Raw genomic sequence first — 20,662 nt, 5'->3', positions numbered from 1 at the left:
CTAAGCAATGAAAGTAAACACTTATTTAGTTGTCTTTTATTCTCTGTTTTTACTTAATTCATTTTCTATGAAAATGTCAATGACCGCCACTGCTACTTTTTTATTGCTTCAAATTTGGCTGAAAGTTAGCCTCGTGCTCTGTTTGTGTGTGTGTGTGTGTGTGGTTTTTTTTTTTTTTTGGTAGAACAAATTGCAAGCTCATCTGCGGAAAGGACACACAGCTCTTTGACAGCATGAAATTCAGCAACAGAGTTTAATATATAAATTGATCATTCAATCAACTCATAATAGCAGATGAGGAAAAAGTGAGAAAGAGCCACTCACTCCTCAGTGTTCCGCAAAATGAAAATCTCTCTAATTCATAGGAACTGTTATCTGGACTTGCCCTGTGTTTTTGAAATCTCTATCTGCTGTACAAATCAGGCATGCTGAAATAATTCATCCTTTAAAGGCAAATGCTCAATTAAAATCAAAGAACGCTTGACTTTTTTTTTTCTTAAAGATAAGCAATAATTTATTTCTCTTTCATCTTCACAATTATCACATACTGCCTAGCTACATGACCAATGCCACTACATAACACAGGAGAATTGCCCACCTACACTTTACTTGGACAAATACAATTGCAATTTACAGGTTAAATGTACTGTACAATTTGTTGTTGGGAAAAGGTCATTCTTATCTATACGATGGGATGTGGCATATGAGTTATTAACAGATGTAATCTAAGATGTAAAACTTTAACAACTTGTTAAGCCAAGGATACAGTATAAAGCATTTTGTTTTGGTATTGTATTGTTACTAAAGTAGAAAAAAGAAAGCTAGAGAAATAAATCCAGATCTTAACTTACAGGATATGTATTAGGGTAAGAAATTAATTGGCTTCTCCATTTTTTTGTTTTGCTTTTCTTTTTCTTTTTTTTATACAAATGAATAATATGAATATATTGCAGGATAAGGAAAGACTGCCAGATAAAGAAGGTACCGTTATATGAAAAACAAATGGAAAAGTACTGGGTAATTTTGCTTACAAAAAAGGCCAAACTATAAACAGTCACAAAATATATAAAAATGCCACATTGAACGAGGCAATCGTACTCTACCTAAACTGGTAGTATACTCTCTGAAAGAAGTTGTGTTCATACAGTAGTAACTGATAGAAAGGCATTGTGCACTCTTGTGCCATCTGGAGATTTAGCACCGTGTGTCATCAGTTCTTGGATTGTCATCCAGTTGTCCAAGATTTTCTTGTTTCTTCTTTTCATCATCTTTTTATGACTCAGTTCAATAATGTTGATTTCCTTTTTGCCCTCGCTGCCACTCTGAGGACTTTCCTTAAGACACTCCAGCCTGCTCCGCATCATGAACTCCCGCCGCCTCCTCTGCTCCTTAGCCCGCACCAAATGCTGCTTCCGCTCTTCTTTGCTCCAGTAACGACCCATCTTCATCTCACTCATTGTATCATCATCTGTCGTCATCCCGCTGCGCTCCTCTTTAATTTTTAAGGCACGTTCCTTCAGGATTCTGTCTCGAACCGGTCTCTTTGTGATATACCTCGTCCCATCACTCCTTATTTTCACTTTCCACTCCATCTTGGGCTCCGCACACTTCTGTGAGTCTTTGCACATGCTCACCAGGCTGAGCTGACTTTGGGCATACTCCACAGCAGACTTCTGCTGGATCAGTTGCATATAGCTTTGATAATGTTTTGCATGAGCTGGTATATTCCCATACCTGTAAGAAGAGCTGTGATATGGAGACAGGTAGGGAACGTGCTCAGTACTCTGCTTTTCTTGGTCTGTGAATTTTCCGCTTTCTGAAGCCAGCACTGTATCCTCAGCAGCACTGTTTTGCTCAGTGACTTTGGTTTTGGACGAGGTTGCCTCCCTGCTGCTTTGTCCTGAGCACAACTGATTAGCTACGATGGTGCTCCTCAGGTTTTTCCTGTTGGTGATGCTGATCATCCTCTGGAGGGAGTTATCGGGGGATCGCTCTACAGTCAGCGGAGTGCTCCTGCAGCTTTCAGCTGTGTTATATGCACTGGAGCTGTCCTTGTCAGATTTCTCAGGGTGCTCCATGATGTCATCCAGTTTGCCTCTTTGTACATCGACACTGGTGTTATAGTTCCTGAACCCTTCATCATGTAAAGCCCAAATGTCTCCATATTGATCCCTCACCTTTTGAAGCCGGTGAGCTTGCATAATATTCTGACATTCGAGTTCAATGTTCCTCAGTTCCTCATTGAGTAGCTGCAGCTCATGCTCTACCCCATCTTGCTCTCTTCTGTTGCACTCTATGGTGCTGCTTGAGTAATACAGATCATACTCCCCATGGTTTCGAATCTTGCACTTCAGTTCTAACAGCTGCCGAAACCTTTCACATTCCTCATCTGGGTTTCCTATGAAATCAGATTCGATGTATTCCCCAGATACAAAGCTTTCATTGCACTGAATTTCAACATTTCCTAATGTGTCTCGGCTCTGGCCCAGCTCCCGTTTGCTTTGCAAGGTAGCGTTGTGCTGCTCCTCAGGTGCGTTTTCTTGCTCTGAGCTCTCATCATTACGCAGACTTTCATCTGTAGGTCCCACCCCACTGTCCTTCTCATGGTTGTTGGATGATGAAGTTGCAGTGTCTGTAGTGCCATCCTCTTCTTCATGCTTCTTTGGCTAAAATAATGAGCAAACCAAAATGATTATCAAATGCAGACCATATTATATGAGAATATTTTCCAGATCTGTTTTGCTTAAATAGCTGGGATCTCATTTGAACTGAATTAAAACAGAACACTATACAGCAGTCCTACCGCTCATAGCTTTTTAACATTTCTGAGAGTCATGCTGTGGTGGCCATACTGAGTGAAGTAGATGAATTACAGCACTAGCGACATATCTGCTAAATCTAGAAAGAAATATTCCCCTCTCTAGCCAAGCCATCTCTTTGCAGTGCTTAAAGATAATGATCACCAGATGGTGCACTGTTTTTGATTCTGGATTATGGCCAGGGACTGGTGGAGCTGCAATCTTCTCAACTTTGGGAAAAAGCTTCAGTACCTGTATCACTTCTAAAAAGCGGAGCAAGCTGCCAATCGAACCATGACTCTAGTGCAATCTAAGAGAATGTAAACAGACTATTCTGGTCATCAGGACATTTTCATTTTAACCAGTGGACTCCTTGTATCCTATATGGAGACTGGTACGGTTGAAGCCTGCAGAGGGCTAGCCCTTTCCACTACACCCTCCATGCCCCTTTCTTCCACATCTTGATTTCAATACTCTTTTGCTTAAAGATTGTTCATGCTGAATTCTAGGATTTTGCTCAAACAGATCTCTATTGCGTCCCTGGGGATTATTTATGTTCCCTAGCCAGAGTTTATGTTCCTTAGAAACAAAAACAGCTTTTTACCATTAAGCGTAGAACAACACTGAGCGCTTGCCTTAGGCATAATGTCAAGTTTTCAGGCTGTTGTTTTTTACTTCACTCCCCAATCACTGTACCTAAGCTATTTATATTCTTTTAATTCAAAAAATGTGAGATAATATCGCTCTAAAGGGGTGCATGCTCTTTCTTTTAAAAACTGGATATGCAAAAAGCATTCCCCCCTCTTCCCCTTACACAGCAATCACCCAGAGTGCAATTTATTTGGCCTGCTCACCAAACATCTAAGTGCACACAGCACCAACTAAACGCTTTTTCTCTTTAAGGAGCTATAATTACATAATCATGTGTAATGGTAGTAATAATCAAGGGAGAAAAAAGGTACAGTGCATCCAATGAAAGTAACAAACTCAGAGGTCACTGTCATAATAATTCCTTTTTTCCTACTTTGACAGCCAGTAAAACAGGATGAAAATGTGTCTCCTATCTGCTCCTTTCTCCTCTCTTCATCTGCACCCTATGATCACACACCCTTCAATTGCTTTCCTTTCCTCAATTGCCAGGGAAAAAATAACAGCCTAGTCTCAAAACAACAAAAATCCCTAGAAATGCAAAGTAACAGTGAAATAATATAAATTTTGAATGAAATATAATACCAGGAGAATTTAGTGTCGGTGACAGACTAGTAAAAAAGTCTTTGAAGGGATGTTTTAGGAATTTCTCAGTCTCAGACAAGACTTGTAAAGAAAAGTTCTCTTTACAGTAAGAGTGTACATTTTACACCCATCCTTACGCACTCATAACATATAGATGATAACAAAATACACAATAGACATATAACTCTCATTGCAGAAGTGGCTGCCAAAGCTGCATCTGTCAACTACTATCCCTCAGCTTCCCCAAATGGAGGAGAAATTTCCTCCTTCAATTTAAACATCATGAGAAGTAGCCAGGCTCTAGTCAATCTTATTCAAGGGACATCGTAAAGGTTCAATGTATATTGATGTTGTAGCATTGGAATTTTATGGAAACTAGATTTTGACTCTGCAACGGAAAAAGATGAACTTTCATGAAAAATCTGTAAGTTTCTAAAACTCATAGGTGTTTTTTTTCTCCATTTGAGAGCCTCTCAAATAGTTTTACTTGTCCACTTACAAACAACGGTATCTTAGCTTTGCTGGAAAATGGAATATGAAGAGTAGTACCAAAAACACTCTGAACAACTTAAGCTATTATGGAGTTTCTCTACAATTATCCTTTACTCCCTCTTTCTTTACTCAGCTGACACATTACTGTGAAAGAGCATAAAGTCCATTGGAAGATTTTTTTAAGACTTTTGTTATATTTGTCTAAAGTAGCTGCAGCACTTTCGTCCCATTTTTAAGAGCAGTTGGAGGAGTGGTGGGAATGCAATGTCTTCCTACACTACCTGTTTTTCAAGAGTTCCAAAATTTTGTATTTTGCTGAGAGACAAAGCTCAATGTCTACAAAATCCTTCATGAAAACCAAGAGTATCCGGAAAGCAGTCCAGTGGCCAGGGCATTCACTGGGAATCCTGGAGATTTGGATTCAATTTCATATTTTTCTAGTCTACCTCTTCCAGGTGAGTGCCACTATGCTAGCAATTCTGGTGCCTTCTCTCACCTCCTTTGGAGCTGTTCCTGTTTGTATTCACCTCCTCTGCCTCCAAACCTTTCAGCAGAGAAGTGACTGCAGTCTGCGCCATCTGTACTCCAAGTGAGCGTTTCAGCTACTGCACTGTGCAACCTGTTTCTCACTGCTTCAGAAAACAGCAGTTACACTAGGGAGAACAGCTCCATCAGACACTAGGAGAGCCCTGCTGCAGAATGGCCAGTGATATGGGCACCTGTCCCAAATGTAGGGCTCCATCTACACTAGTGAATGAGGAGTCCACTCTCTGGCTGTGAGGGTAAGTGGCATAGCTCAACTTGCATCCATATGACTAAACTCATCTCACCCCTTAAAAAGGGTGGCTTATCCATACCGTGTTAGCACAGTTACACAGCTTCTATGACCTGAGCTGCATGATGCTACTAGAGCTTCCCTTGGTGTCTCCAGCATGGTGCTGCCCCATCAAACAAGTGTATGTTTGGACACCTCTGGAAAGTCCCTAAAGGTATCTATTTGCATCTTTACGTATTGAGAGAGACTTTACAGTTTGCTATCAACACTTTCAGAATTAGTGGTTCTTGTTTTCCACACCACTTTTATCAACAGTTTAAATTTTGCTCCTTCAAATTCCACTTGATCTAGACTGCATGGATAGAATATGCTGTCATCTGCTCACACACACACACACACACACACACACACACACACACACACACAGTGTAAACAAAACAAAAACCATTTTTACACTCTATCAGAAACCAAAAGGGTGGGATCACTTGACCAAATGTAAATATCTGTAGTATGGGCACCTAGATGTCAGGGAGTCGCCTGTGGCTCTCTTCCCCATCAAGAAGAAACAGTCACCTGTACAATCAGATTCTTTTCTTCATAAAATAGACATCCATATTTAGCTAACTCCTTTTGCAGGATGTGAATACAGGCAATTAGTTCAGTTATGAAGACTGAAAATACAGGTATTTATTGCACTACATGTTTTTGGGATGTATTTCAAAAAAAAAATCTACTGTAACTCAAATAAGGTAGCCCCTGGCTTTTCCCTTCTGGACCTGTCATCTTTGGCTGCAGTCCTAAATGTGTGCAGACTGAGCAACCTTTTCCAACATGAGATTATTTTAATTTTATTTTGAAAGCTAGGAAGCCTAATTTCAAGTTAAATCCCTTTTGAAAAACAGGAAATAGTCTCCAATCATCAATGCGTTGCTTTTGTCAATGTTATCTATTATCTTTTCTAAACAAAGTGTTTGTTTTCAAACATACACTGTCAATCTCTTCTACAATTATTTCTGTTTGAAATACCAAAGGGCTCTGCAGGCCTCATCTTTGCAGTGAGAACTCAGATAATGAGATTGTGAAGCTGGTGGTGCGTACAATCAAGCAATAAATGAACCTCAAAAGATTCTGCATTTCAGCACCAGTAAGCATTCATGCTTATAAGAATGGCTAATCTTGCAGGAATTCAGGCACTGTTCTAGTTTCATTTTACAGCTTTTTATGTATACTGCGGCTCAAAACGTAGGCCACTACTAAAGTCTGAAAGCAGTGAGATTCAGTTGAGGGTTTTAATAAATCTGGGCTCTCTGGTCAGTCTCTGACAATGAAAGTGATACTGGCCATACTGAGAGGAATTGCCACTGTCTCCCATACTGGTAGCTATAGTACATGGTAGGGAAAATATGAGATACTCAAATCATGCGGGAAGATAGGGATTGATTTCAATGGTGCACTAAAAGGGAAAATGCTCTTTTGTAAACAATGCTTTTCTTTTAAAATACATCTCTCCCAAAATAGAATTTCCCTCAGACATTTTCTCTGTATTTCAGCTGTGAATATACTAGAAAGAATTATTTTGACCAGTTCTTTCTTTTCTTAATAGGTTTTACTATATTTCATAATACTGATAAGAATTTCTGCACGGCAAATGTATGGTATTCTTCTGAAAGCTATCTGTGCTGTACAATGAACTGAGATATTCTAGTGGGGAAGAAATACAATGGGTTATAAGAAATGGAGAATTACATCTCTCTTCTAGGTTTATTGAACTATGCTACACAGAGAAGATACAACTCTCGATTAAATTCTACAGTGGCTCCAAAACCATATATAAAAGATATGACTATCATCTACTTAATTCTTTGCCATTCTTCCATTATAAACTGCACCAAATTTTTCTGTGACAGCTCACAGTAGAAGTTAAAATGTCATTCGGTAAAACATACTCATATTTGGAAGGATATTCTACTATAATGTGCGTTCATTCCTGCAGCTAGCGAGATTCATGATGACAGATGATTGCAAAACCAGAGGACTGTGTTCTGGTTCACAAAAATTAAGGCTGGGACCAGAGGGAAATCTCCACAGCCAGCCAGGGAGCTTGAAGCTCCCGAGCTTGGATACTCGCAGCCGCAATGAGAGCGTTTTCATCGCTCTGATGTATTATGCGAGGTTCTCCTAGCCTAACAAGGAGTAAAGACCTAGTCTTCTGACTTGCTGAGTCACTCCATAGAGTCTAGAGAGGCAGCAGCTGCCACAAATTACTGACGCCCCATTACACACCAAGCTGCATTTGGTTGATTCAATTACTCAGCAGAAGGGCAAAGAAACGTCTAGCTATCCTAGAAACACTTCAAGCAACCCAACATCAGACACCTGCAGAGCGCAAGTGACCATAATTTTCTCAAATACAGCTCTGTCTAACATCAGCATAAAATCTCAATGGGGAAGAAAAAAAAAACAGTCCCTCATAGAACATCACAATTCAATAATTAGCACTATCCAAAACCACAAATCAGTGAAAAGTCAGTTTTACAAGACCTTAGGAATGGAAGTTCATAACTGTGGAGCGATTTCAGAGGTCCAGCATGTTGTGTGAGGGACTAAAAGGGGGTTGTAGTTAGATCTGCTCAAAAATTTTCCCCTAAGTGGAGGTTTCTTTGAAAATATTACTGTGCAAACGAAAATGCTTTGCAAAGAACAAGTGTTCTGACAGAAAATATGTTGATGCTCGAGACAGATAGAATTTCTGGTTAAGAAAATAAAAAAGACGCCACATCTCAGCTCAGAGTAACAAGCAGTGCCATAGTTAACACATTTAACCTGGGAAACTGAGGTTTGGATCACTGCCTGGAAAGGAGGGTCATAACTGAAAGGCTGCTATAAATTCTGTTGCAAGGCTCCCTTCACCTCTGGCGGGGAGGGGCTATTGTACTTTGTCCAAATAATTAAACGCTTGTAAGATCGAGGATCTGAAATATGATCTACCATATTCCAGATAATAGTCTTAATTGCTGAACTACTCTGTCCGTGTCTCTGTCCCAACGAATATTTAGTTTATGTAAAGTGAATAGCTTTAGCAAGAGATATTACTTAACCTATAGACCAGTGTCAGGGCATATGGTGGGAAGGGGGCAGTGAATGGGCAAGACAGATATTCAGGTCCTAAGCCTGGACAAGGTAGTGCAGGATTTGGACCCAGGTCTCCTAGTAGCCAAATAAGTTCCCTGGTTTCTGGAAGAAGGCTCTCAGTCTCTCTCCCTCTCTTCGCGCCAAAGAAAAATGCCCGTGGCCCTGCTTTGGAACAATTCAGATTGGGAAAAGAAAATTTTAAGTCACAAATTTCTGTGGATGGAAAAACTGTTTCTAAACAGCTGCAGATACGCAGAAGCCAGTAGATGAAGCTGGCTTTTATTTCCTTATCTCCACTCAGCGTGCAGGCTGACGGATCATCTGGTTCAGGTGTGGATAAGGTCACCTACACCTCCTACAGTAAAGTACAATCGAGGAGATACATCCATTGATGTCATTGTATGACTGAGGATGCACACGTGTCTTCGCCACAGTCACACTGCTTAAAGCACATATGGGCAGGTGAAAGGATAGCAGCAAACTGAAACTATGCTTAGAGTATGCTTATTTGTCTCCATTACTGAAACAGGTGACAAAGTCTGTGCTGCCGGTGTAAGAAAAAGCCACCTGTATTACTGTTCCCCCATCAACACACTTGCTTGTTTTAACAGCTCCTCTATCATGTTTTAAAGTAAGATCGCACGCTCTCTGGTGCAAGGGCTGGCTATACCTTTTGTGCATACAGTAGGAAGGGGCACCTGTCCCAGGCAGGAGCTCTAGATGCTACTCTGATGCAATCTATTGAAAATATATATAATAACATAAAATATAAGCCCAAATCACTTTAGAATTAAAGGAGGCAAGAAATATTATTCTGAGAGCTCAGCGAAAATGAGAAATCTGCACTTCTTATCTCATAGCTTCCTAAATTGTTTGTTAACTTGTAATACTCAGCCTAAACATCTATTGTTCTCCTTTTCCTTACCTACAGGGTACTGGCATTCGTAGCATTTTAGAGACAAAGTTCTATCAAAGCCTTTGACTCCATTTTACAGTGTACCATTTCATTCCCTATTAATAAAAAAGTATACTTAGCAAAATTTCAAATGATACATTCAGTAGCAGTCCTACCTGCTCCACCTCATTGGCTGTGTACTGCATCGCTTCATTATGCTGCTCTTCCAACATTTCTAAGTTTAACTCCTCTAAGAATTCATTCCTTTCATCATCCAGCCACCCTTCCTCCAGCTGCAAAGAATACATTAGTACATTATATTATATTAGCAAGGACGCATGCTAAAACAGGGTAAGCCCAAATGGCAATGCTTGACTAGTTCTTTTTATCATAATGATACTCTTCAGAATGCGAGGCTGCAGGAGTTCGCTTCTCAAAAAAGAAAAAGAAAAAAAGGATGAAAAAATGGGACTCTTATGCCTTTTATCCTTTCTTGAAACAGTATGACTGATTTTCTCTCATAATGAAGGAGACTGCACAGCACAGACATTATTTCCTTTCAAAAGGTATGAAAGGCGTAGCGCATAATCCTGAAGCTGTCATGTTCATTACCTCCAAGAGCTCCGGCGCTGAAAGAACTGCAGTGTTACTAATGGGGCCGTGAGACAATTGGGCTCTTTCCTTTAACAACCTCCACCCCTATGTTGTGCCCTGGTGCCAGAACCTCAATAGAAATCTTATGCTGTATTTCTATCACAGTTTTCATATTGATCTTCCAGGTAAACAAACAAACAGAAGAGGGTGACTGAATGAGGCAGTGACTTGAAGACCAGCTATTTTTGTTCTTACAATGTGCCTGGGAACAAGTCTTATCTGTTTGTTTTTGCCTAAGAGTAAAATAATACTTTAACATTTGGTGAAGATAACATTAAAGGACAAGAGGGGACACTATGTTTTCTGCCAAGTGAGTATGTCCCAGCTCCACACCCACTTTAACCCTCTTCACATCTTTCTAAAGTGTTAAACAGGTGCAGATGGCCTAAAATCCTGTTCTTCCCATTTTGTTCATTGTGCACGTGTGCACATGGCACACATCCATTTGTACTTGTAATCCCTTGCCAGATGGTGCGCTGCATTGAAAAGGAGATTGTTGGTCTGTGACACTCCTGACTATAACTGAAGAGGAAGTAACAGAGAGAAACATTTATTGTTTTGACACTGATGAAGGCACCAGCAGAAGAAGGGGAGGGTAAAGGGTTGGTAAAGGGTTAAAATCTAAACATTAGACATTTATGGGAGTCTCAACTATTCAAAAGTAAGAGCGTATCTTCAGGGAGCAAGAGGGATGTAATGTGGACCAACACCTGCGGTACAAGTACCACTCCATCAAAGCCAACACAGCTCTGGCCTACAGATGCCAAAATGAAAAATTAAACCAAATCAGCAAGTAGTAGTTTGAAGCTACGCAAAGAGTGATTGATGTATGGTACGTTCAACTGAATACTGGCAGGACGTCACTCTGAATGTTTCTGACACAAACTCTGATGTGCCTGTGCCAATTAACTCTTTCCTCTTATGAAGAACATAGGCCTTCCACAGATTTCCTTGGCAAAGTTAGCCTCCAAGTGCTTGGGATTAGAAGGAGACTTCTTTTTTCCGCGTGTAATTTTTATGCCTGTCCTTTAAACTACTCTCTGAAACATCTGACAGTGGCCACTAGTCTTGTTTACTTGTCTTCTTTGCTTTTTCTCAAGGAAAGGATGAACAGAGTCCTTCCCTACCAGAAATTGCGCAGTTAAATTTCCCATATTTGAGGAAACGGCAGGGATTATCACACCTGGATCATGAATGATGAGCCCCACTTGGGTACATCTGCTCCAGTATCTTATTAATGGGAATTATTGTGTTACGTTACAGCTTTCAGAATAAAAATATATGCCTTAGTACATATGCACACTGAGCGCACACACACACGTGAATGCACATGCTTGTGCTGTTTGTTTACATATTAAACAGGTTGTACGCGCCTCCTCTGCTGTTTTAAAACTTAATTATGCATCAGTATTCCCTGTGCAAATAAATGATCAGAAGTGTTCTTCTCTGTTACTGAATGAATGTGCTCAGCAGTCAGTCTTCAAGATTGCAATACTGCCATTACCATTTTCTATCTAAAAACAAAAGCCTCCTTAATCCTGCTCCTTTTTACCAGCGGAGTCAAAGCACCATAGGCAGCTGAAATCACCTGTTTGAGGACAGAGTGATTTCTGAAATGCTATTTCTTTCTCTTCAATTTTCTCAGACCACATAAATTAAACTAAAAAAAACCCACCCAAACACCAAAATACTTTTATATGATGAAAGGAGTGCCCACATGGGAAGCTGTACTGGTGCAGCTAAATAATTCCTTATCTTATATCAATGTAACTTTTTCACGTTGATCAGTTTAAACAAACACAGAGCAAACTTTTCCTGGGCATGACTTTTATAAGTAAGTGGATGGTTTTCTGTTCACTACTGAAAAACAAAATCTCTAGCAAGAATGTTAAGACTAGCATCGAAACAACTCTTCTAAAACTTCTGCAGCTTTCATATTCCAATGAGGGAGACAATTTCACAATATAAACTAATGCATAGCTTTGTTTTGCTGTATTGTATGACCAGTTTTATAGGATCTGTTTATATTGCTGAAAAACATAAAGGAAATGAATGCTAAAACTGTGAATCTTGTATAACTCCTGGATTAAAGTACAGATTTCAAGTGGCACTGAATTACTCTTACTCAATTTAATTTATACAGAGTATGCAGCTACCAAGACTGAGAAATATCAGATCAATAGCATGAGAGACAAATGGCAACATAACTAACTTTGCTTGAATTGCTGGCAGATGGAGAGAACAGTGACAATATAATGTCTCTTTTGTTTTGCAATGGGTTATAAACAGAATATAAAGGGAAGTACAAATATTACTCTTCTTCCACTGCTACCTCACCTTTAGTATGATGATCAGCCTAACAGCTCCCTCTATAAGGATATAAAAAGTCCTTGGCATGGCATGATTTTATTTTTAATCTCATAAAAAATATTTTAAAAAGCTTTTAAAAATGCATCTCCCACAATATGATTTGTAACGTGCAAGTAATTTTTTGTGACCACAGTGATTTTAAAACAATTAGATTCAGGTTTGCTGAATGGTACCATAATGAAATTCCTATTATTGATGCGTAAATGAATAGTTTATGCGTCCATTTAAAAGCGCATATGATAAAAAGAGCCATCACCAATGACCAGCTACAGTTTGGCGAAAGCCGATATAAATGACAGAGGTAAAGATGGGAAGCTTATCCCCAGAATGAAGAATCATCAGATAAGTAACACGCACTTTTCAAGTTCTGCTCCATACTTTGCTAATATCATATTAGCGCTGTTAGTTGTATTTGTATACCGGCTTACTCGATCCGCTGCAAAAGGAATTGCTTAGCTTTGGGCTAACAAGCACTAGTAATACCATGTTATTTTCTTTGTTGGCGAGGAAGTGGCAAAGCTCTGGAATTATCTTTGTCCTCCTTTTGTCAGGAACTTTAGCATTCCTATTTCTCAGAGGTTCATTTCTTATGGTGACAGTGAATGTACAGTATAACATGGGTCCTAGCTCAGTGCATCTATTCAATCTAACCTGCATCTCTGGTCTTGCAACCAGCAACACAATTTTCTTGCGTTCATCGCTGGAGAGCAATGCCACTGCCTCTTCCCGATTCTGGACATCTTGGCCATTTATCTAGAAAATAAATGAAAATGGCACATTAGTTTCTATTTCCACAAAGCAACACACAATAAAGGGCAAATATCAGCTCATTTGTGGTGAATGTATGGACAATGAAACTCGTGCAACGGGCTCATCTTCAGCCCCTCAGTGGTAAGTGCCTTCACTCAATTATGCGCTTACTGTAAGAGCTGTATCGATCGTTGAAGGATGGCGGACATCAGAGGAAGCAGTTATGTTCATAAATGTCCAGCCTGCGCCCTGGTAACATACATCTAGCAACACAATTAACCAGCCCCTGACAGGTGACGTTCATCTTTCTCCGTTCAGAGTAATGGAAGTGTCACTCTGAGATAATAGTGCTGGTGGAAGCAAGACTGGTAATACTACAGCTGAAATCAGTCATACTGTATGCTTGTAGAGAGCCAATTAGAGAGCTACAGTATTATCTCTCACCAGGCAATACTTACAGGCCACTGCTTATTGCTGTTCCATTTAATCATTTTATATTTGTGTGTCCAGCTTAGTATCCAGAACCACACAACACATATGTATCCCCCTTACAAGGGCATAATCAAAATAAAAGTAGTTCACTAATAAGAAAGTGCTTCTCTCGCTATCTTTCTGCAGTTTTGTCACTACATTAAAACAATCATGTTCATGACTGCATTGTAACAAAAACATTTTGCATTGTCCAAATATCCTTCTCGAGGGAATGTAATTCCAAACACAAATGATGTTCTCCATATGCATTCAGTTTTGTCCAATTCGCAGCACAAGAACTGGGTTACTCTCACTCTAGCAGCAAAAAATACACGGCCTATTTGAAAATGGATGAGGACAAAACTGGAAGACGGAAGGATCTGACTATTTGGGGAAAATAAAGTATCGCCCAAAATTTAGTCTTTTATAAGGGTTCAGTTTCAACGTAGCAGGAACTTCTTCGTTGAAAAGTACAGAGAAAGCTGTACTTTTCATGTATGCATGGCCTGGAACCCCCTGACTCAAAAACATAGCTTTAATTTAGACTAAAAAAGACCCCAGGGTACCCTGACCTCTAACTGGCAATCAGCAAAATGTTTGTGACACCTCAAAGATTACATGAAGGGATAATTGTGGTCTGTAAGAGACCACACAACCATCTGGTAACACACAGCTGCCCTAAACTGAAATGCAGAGTCATAGCCACAGAGGGTCAGGAGCAGATCTTCAGCTCCTGCAAAACACCCACAGCCCGAGCGATTGCTTGGGCGATTCGCATCCGCGGCGCGACTGCCCCTCTCCAAGGAGAGGTTGTGTGAGGTTAGTGGGACTGTGAAAATAACAGTTCCAACCTCAAAAACCTGAGGAAATTTGCTACAATTTCATGAGAAATACACAAAATTCCCCCCACAGCTTTAACCAATGCCATCTGCTGCTCGCAGAAAATGCCCCTGCACTCAAGGATCCTGCTTTCTCCAAATCACCATGTAATCCCAACATAATGGCAGTGTCACCTTCCATTCCTCTGAATTATCTCATCAATAAGAGACGAAAGAGGGTCAATATGTTTGCAGATATGAAAGTAAACCCCACATAACTCTCTGGGTATTAACTTTAATGATCAAACTCATAGCTATATATCAGTACTGACGTTAAAGTAGTGCCCTAGTCTACAAAAATACAAGAGAATTACCTATGCTTTCTCTCACCCTTGGAATCTTTCCTCACAAGTGAAATGAATTTCATTATAAACTTGAGAATATTTGTCTGAACTCTACTTGGCTCTCCACTTCGTCCACAAATTTTAGAAAGACAGGAAAGTAGCCAAAAAAGAACGTATCATCTATTTCCGTACTTCAAAAAGCATAACAAGTTGGAATGAAAGTTGTTTTCACTTAGTCAAAAAAAAAAGAATACATCTGTTTTCTGATGTTTAAAAGTTAAAATCATCATTATATCCTGTTTGCTTTCTTCAGTGGACTCTTACAAAAAGATGCAGAAGATAGTACATTGACTTTTCCATTTATAATCACATCCCATAATGTGACTGCCTGACCCCACCACCCTGCAACCCACGGAGGGGCTCCCTGCCCTCCCGTAGTAGCTGTGTGTCTTTTGTGTGGGAACATGCTCTGTACTGTGAACGTTTTCCACACTCTCGACCACACAGAGAATCAAACAGCAGCCCTCGAACGAGCCCTGACATTAAAATGTAACTTATTATTTCCTTTTTGAAATACGGGCTGCTTTGGTAAGCCAGCTTGTAGATCCTATTGTACTCAGGAGATTAGCTAGATTCCCAAAGCTGATATCAAGGTAAGAAATACAGCTACAGTGTTCAGCATAGATGTTTCCTGTGGAAATGAAAAGACTGGAGGGAAGGAACAGACTGATCTTTCAACATCCAGAAAGATTATGTGCCTAAATTAACAAAGAGCAATTATGGAATTGTTTACTGAAAAGCAACTTGTCATTACCAGTAGCTACTTCTGGGGATTCAGTGAAAAAAGGTCAACATACAAGGGAAATTGACTGGAAAACAGGACTAAAACATGACAATACAGCTAGAAGATGCCAAATTACTGAATTTGGGAGTAGATTTGTGATTTTGTCACTGAGGCAAAATGTACTATTCACTGCCCGTTCAAAACTGAAATCTACCGTCATTCTAGCTATTTTCCTCACTTTACAGTTAAACTGCCCTCCTCCTTTCCTCCAGACCTAACAGCTAGCTATCCTCACTTACTGGCACTGTGCTTTACTGCACAAACCTATCTCTGGGAGCTGCAGGGGCAGCTCTTTACATGAGTGGATCAATAGAAACCAAAGGGAGGGGGGAAAAGCCAAGAGGGTGGATTAGCAAAGAACTCAGAAAAGTGAGATTTTAGTGGTAGAGGAAAGAAAATATTAACACAAATCTGATGATTAACCCTCTCCTCATGATCACTCAGGATCATCCTTTACTAAGAGCACGTTTTTCGTATGAAAAGCCTCTTGACATCTATGGCATGAGTGAGTTTTACCCAAATTTATACAATCAGTGAATTATGAGCAAATTTCTGACATCCACAGTTATGTTTGCAGGGTCCCTGTTTAGCATTTGACACTGACATGAACACAGGAAAAAGGAGATTTGCTAATAAATGTGGCAAAGAAAGACACAGGATATAAAGGCATGAGCCAGGACACGTTTGTCATTCTCATTTTTCAGCACATGCACTCTAGCTCCCAGCTATTGTGTTAAAAAACAGACAGACATGGATTTTCTCATCGATCACAGTAAAAAAGAGAACTATCTTCCCTCATTAACAATCCACAGAGAGAATGGCACTCTATGTTTGTCTGAAGAAAGCGTTTAAGAAAAAGTTTCTTGTCACATACTTGCAAAATGCGGTCTCCTTCCCGGATCCGGCCATCTCTGGCAGCAATGCTGTTTGGATCAACCTGCATAGGACAATATTCAAGAACTGAATATGGAAAGATCTTTACTGGAAATGACCGCAGCTGCAGAATTTGGAAAAGTACCATTCCTTCCTCTACACAGAGACAGTTTATAGTTTTCTTCATAAGTCATATGAACTTAGCAGTTCTCTGAATAATCACAGAAGATGTTTTAGACAAAAAGCTAATGACAGACAGGGTTGGGAGCAAGTGATTGTCAGATTAATATTTTTCTATGCCACCATCAGGCATTAACCTTCAGCTGCCAGAGCAGTAAGAATTAACAACAGAATTCCTCTGCCCTGGAAGTTCATTATGGACTGAGCTGGTTTTGGAGCACCTGATACCTCTGTACAAATGAGTCTGTCTTTGGGAAAGAAGCAGGTTTATTTTTCTTTCATCAAAACATTTACTACTAAATGGTTGTCTCAGCTATCAATGTGTTATTTCCTCCGGAATTCTGTAGCTCTCAAGAAAATAGAAAAAACAACAAAGGCACTACATTATATAGATCACTCTCAGATTCTGTATAATGGCTCTGCTCTGAGTTAGTTAATTTTAAGTTAGTTTAACCTAAATAGATGTTTAGAGCTCCATTAACAGTTTATCAAAGTCACTATAGCTCATCCCTGAGAAATGACCTACTGCTCAAAGGGCAATTCTATCTATCGCCTTTCACTTGATGGTTATCTTAAATCATTTATTTTGCCTCGTCATGTCATAAGCTATTGTTTCAAGTCAAACATTTGAGTTTAGCATTTGGTTTGCAGGTTACATCCTCTACAGCTGTTAGATATTATTGTCATAGAAAAAGTGATTCTGAAGTGCTTAATCAAGTATGAAAGACAATATAATTATGTTCACTTAAAAAGGTTTGAGAGATTTCCACTGTGTAAGAAAAGCAGCAAATTTCAGATATAATTTTGGAAGGTATTAAAAGATTCCTGAATTACCTTTCTTCTCACAAGGTCAAATGGACTTTAATAGCAGCACTTACACATCTCTCTACCAATTCACTCTGTCCATGAGCTTCACAATTTAGTACAACACACCACCTGAAGGTGATAGAGTGGGAATCCAATTCATCCAGGACAATCACCAGCAAGCTTGGACACTTATGAGTTCTGCCTTCTCCAGAAAAAACAACCCTCTTTAAAATGGTTGGAGACTTAAACGGAATTAACATGCCTGGAAATCTTTTGGACTGATAATACGAAACAGTATAAAAACCTTGTGATATACGCTGGATGCCATGTTTTCCTGAGGAAGTCAAGAGAAACTGAGGGTTCATCCCATCTAAGGACCCAGTACTCTTTTTTGGCTGGCAAAACTATGAAGAGTGTTAAGATAGGTCAGTCTTTCTGACATATTCCCCTCCCAAGCTACTCTCTCCACCCACCACCCTTTGTGTGCATACCATAACTGTAACAAAAAATACAACTAATAAAATAATGATTAGCCATTGTTATGATTAATGAGGCTGCAGCAGGAGGAGAACGCAGCAGGGTGTGGAGCAGAAGGTTTTCTCCTCCAAATTTCTGCCTGATTTCCCACATACGGGCAGATCTCTCTCAAAATTCAGACCATGCTCAGACTCCTTTGTACTTCCTTAACTATGATGTTGTAGTTAAAAGCATTCAGATTAAACAAGCACACTAGTAATAATTATACTACTTGGGCAACATAATTTAAACTGATAATTTAAATGAATTGAAAGTGACGTGAGCTGGCTGATGGCAGACGTTCCTGCAGCCTGGGCTCAGAGCACTTGTTCTTATTTTCCCTGTTGTGCTCCTCGTCTCCACCCCGCACCCCTCCCCACCATCCCGTCTTTACCTCGCTGACATAGATCCCCGTGTCTTCCTCATCATCTGTTCTGTAACAGACCGTCAGCCCCAGTTTCTCTTGGCTGCTAATGCGGCACAGCTCCACCTCCTACAAGAAAACACACAAGCTCACATGATGGCTTTTGTCAAGGGTGGCAAAAATTATGGAGCACAATGGAGCACCAAGCTGGCGACACTCCCTTGCCCAGCCACCCCGAAGTAACAATCTTTCCTCAATATAGTAAAATCTCACTGCTGTACATCAAGACACATCTTGGAAATAGTAAAAGTTTGCTGCTACTGCCCAGGCTCAAGAGACTGTATTTTGTGTGCATCTTTATGGGGAAAAATACACTATGAATTAAGAAGGAAATCCCAATATATTGCAGGCTCAACCTACACAGAAACAGTTCAGCAAGATATACCTAACTCTGAGAAATATGGATGTGCATTGACTTTGCTTTTTTTTTTTTTTTTTTTTTGCTTTTGGATAATAGAAGCTGACTTACAGTATATTACACAGTCATTTTAGTCCCATCACACCAACTATTGATTTATAGGATAGAGGACAGACTGGCTACACATCAATCAATCCATCATACAAGCGCCACTCTCTTCTAACAGCAATCTAAGCCATAAAGCAAAAACACAGCCTTCCATTAATAGCATAATTCATCCCCCAGCCAGCTTACGGCCATAGCTTCAGCGTAGAAGTTGTTAGGTAACAGAAGGATGCTTCAAGGAATCTCCTGTGGAGTTGAACAGCCGTGGCGTCCTCCTCAATTGTGAGATGATGCAGAAAACATATTTTTAGTGCCAGATGTCCCAGCAGTGGCATCTCATGAAAAGTGCAAGTTTTAGGGCAGATGGCACAGTGATAACTACTACATACACCCATCTGAATTAAGCATCTTTAGGGTTGCACATGGGAATCATTCACAAAAAATGCAAAGCTGCACTTGCTTTGAACGCTGTGAAACAAATAATTGTAATAAATCCTGATGAATCCAGTAACAGAGGGTATTAGCTTGTTTGCAAATGTGAAACTTCAGCATGTGTTTAAAAGGATATGTGGAGCTTGACTGCTTTCGCATCTTATGGGCATGTAAGAAAAAAGAAGGAAAGAGGCAGAAGAATCCTTCACAATTGACTTTACAGGCTGCAACTCAGGAACTGAACTTGTGGGACAGTGACAGAAGACTTGTCTGTGCCACAGGTCCAGCCCTTTACTCAGATCCATGCTTCAGTTTCCAGTCTGTGATACAGAGCTTGTTCCTCCCTATCCCCCGGAGAAGCTGTACATTAAATCCACAAGTGCCCACAGGGCATGCAGCAGTGATGACTCACGAGCGACACCAATGGAGTTGTGGGAACCAGTTGTCAAAACACCACAAATTACTGAAAAACCTGCATTTCACATACATACACACAGGTTAACCAATGAACCCGGTACCATTTTCTTTTCAGTTCAACAGATTTCATATAGCGCACTACTATGGCTGGTTCCCCTGTTCCCTCACCAACATACAAATGTACGTGGCTTTTATATCTGCATAAACCGTATAAACTTCTCCCTGGACTTAGGACGTTCTATGTTTTAATAAAACACTAAGAAAGTGTAAAAAAAAAACCCATCAAACCTTTAGTATTATTTAGTGTTTCTTAAACATGGCAGGAGCTTTAAATAGCTAATTGTGTGGTAAGAAGCAGAATTAGTTACCAGTACACGTGTTATATATCAGGTTTCAAAGAAGAAACATGGAACCATGTTTTATTAAGAAAGAGAATTACAGTGACCTGATTTTGGCATTGGAAGTGAAAATATGTGTACTGAAGGGAGGCCTATTCAAAACCCATAATAATTGATGCCTCCAGAGGGAAAGAACACTTGACTAGAACTGTAATATTAGGAAGGAATTACAGTAACAAAACGGCTTCAATTACAGCAACAAGGTATACTTTTAAGGAATAAAGAAGCTTGCGGTCCCTCGGAGGCCTATAAGGAAGTCTAAATACCCCATAAAGGACTGAGACTGGGACCTTTAAATCAAGGCAAATGAGGAGCTGTGCACAAGCTGAAATCCATTGACTTTCACTGTCCTGCCGGCAGCGCCTCAGCTCTCCCTGCGCTGAGGCTGGACACAGACCCCAAGGACTGCTCTGAACATAATTTCTTCCGTCAAGAATGACCTTGAAGTTCTTGCAGATGATTGTCTCAAAATATTTTTTACTATAAAGCTGTATGAACGTTTCAGGCTGCGAATGAACTCCTCTTGGAGTGTGCTGTTTCAATGAGCGGAGTAATTTAACCATTTAAGGCATGAAA

The 20,662-nt window shown here is 40.0% G+C and overlaps 1 protein-coding gene across 1 annotated transcript in view; it reads right to left on the bottom strand.

The window, feature by feature from the left end:
• Nucleotides 1-241: 241 nt before the first annotated feature.
• PDZRN4 (PDZ domain containing ring finger 4) overlaps nt 242-20,662 on the bottom strand; it is a 249,516-nt gene continuing 229,095 nt past the window's right edge. Inside the window, exons 6-10 of the mRNA XM_068933551.1 lie at nt 18,347-18,445; nt 16,451-16,513; nt 13,001-13,102; nt 9,502-9,618; nt 242-2,666 (exon numbers count right to left, since the gene is read on the bottom strand). Of these exons, the coding sequence (XP_068789652.1) occupies nt 1,140-2,666; nt 9,502-9,618; nt 13,001-13,102; nt 16,451-16,513; nt 18,347-18,445 (1,908 nt within the window). The 3' untranslated portion in view covers nt 242-1,139. The remainder of the gene's footprint in view (nt 2,667-9,501; nt 9,619-13,000; nt 13,103-16,450; nt 16,514-18,346; nt 18,446-20,662) is intronic.

The sequence above is a fragment of the Struthio camelus genome, chromosome 1 (genome assembly GCF_040807025.1).
Source record: "Struthio camelus isolate bStrCam1 chromosome 1, bStrCam1.hap1, whole genome shotgun sequence".
Lineage (NCBI taxonomy): Eukaryota > Metazoa > Chordata > Aves > Struthioniformes > Struthionidae > Struthio > Struthio camelus.
Note: the sequence above shows the minus strand (reverse complement) of the source record. Positions and strands in the feature narration are given on the sequence as shown.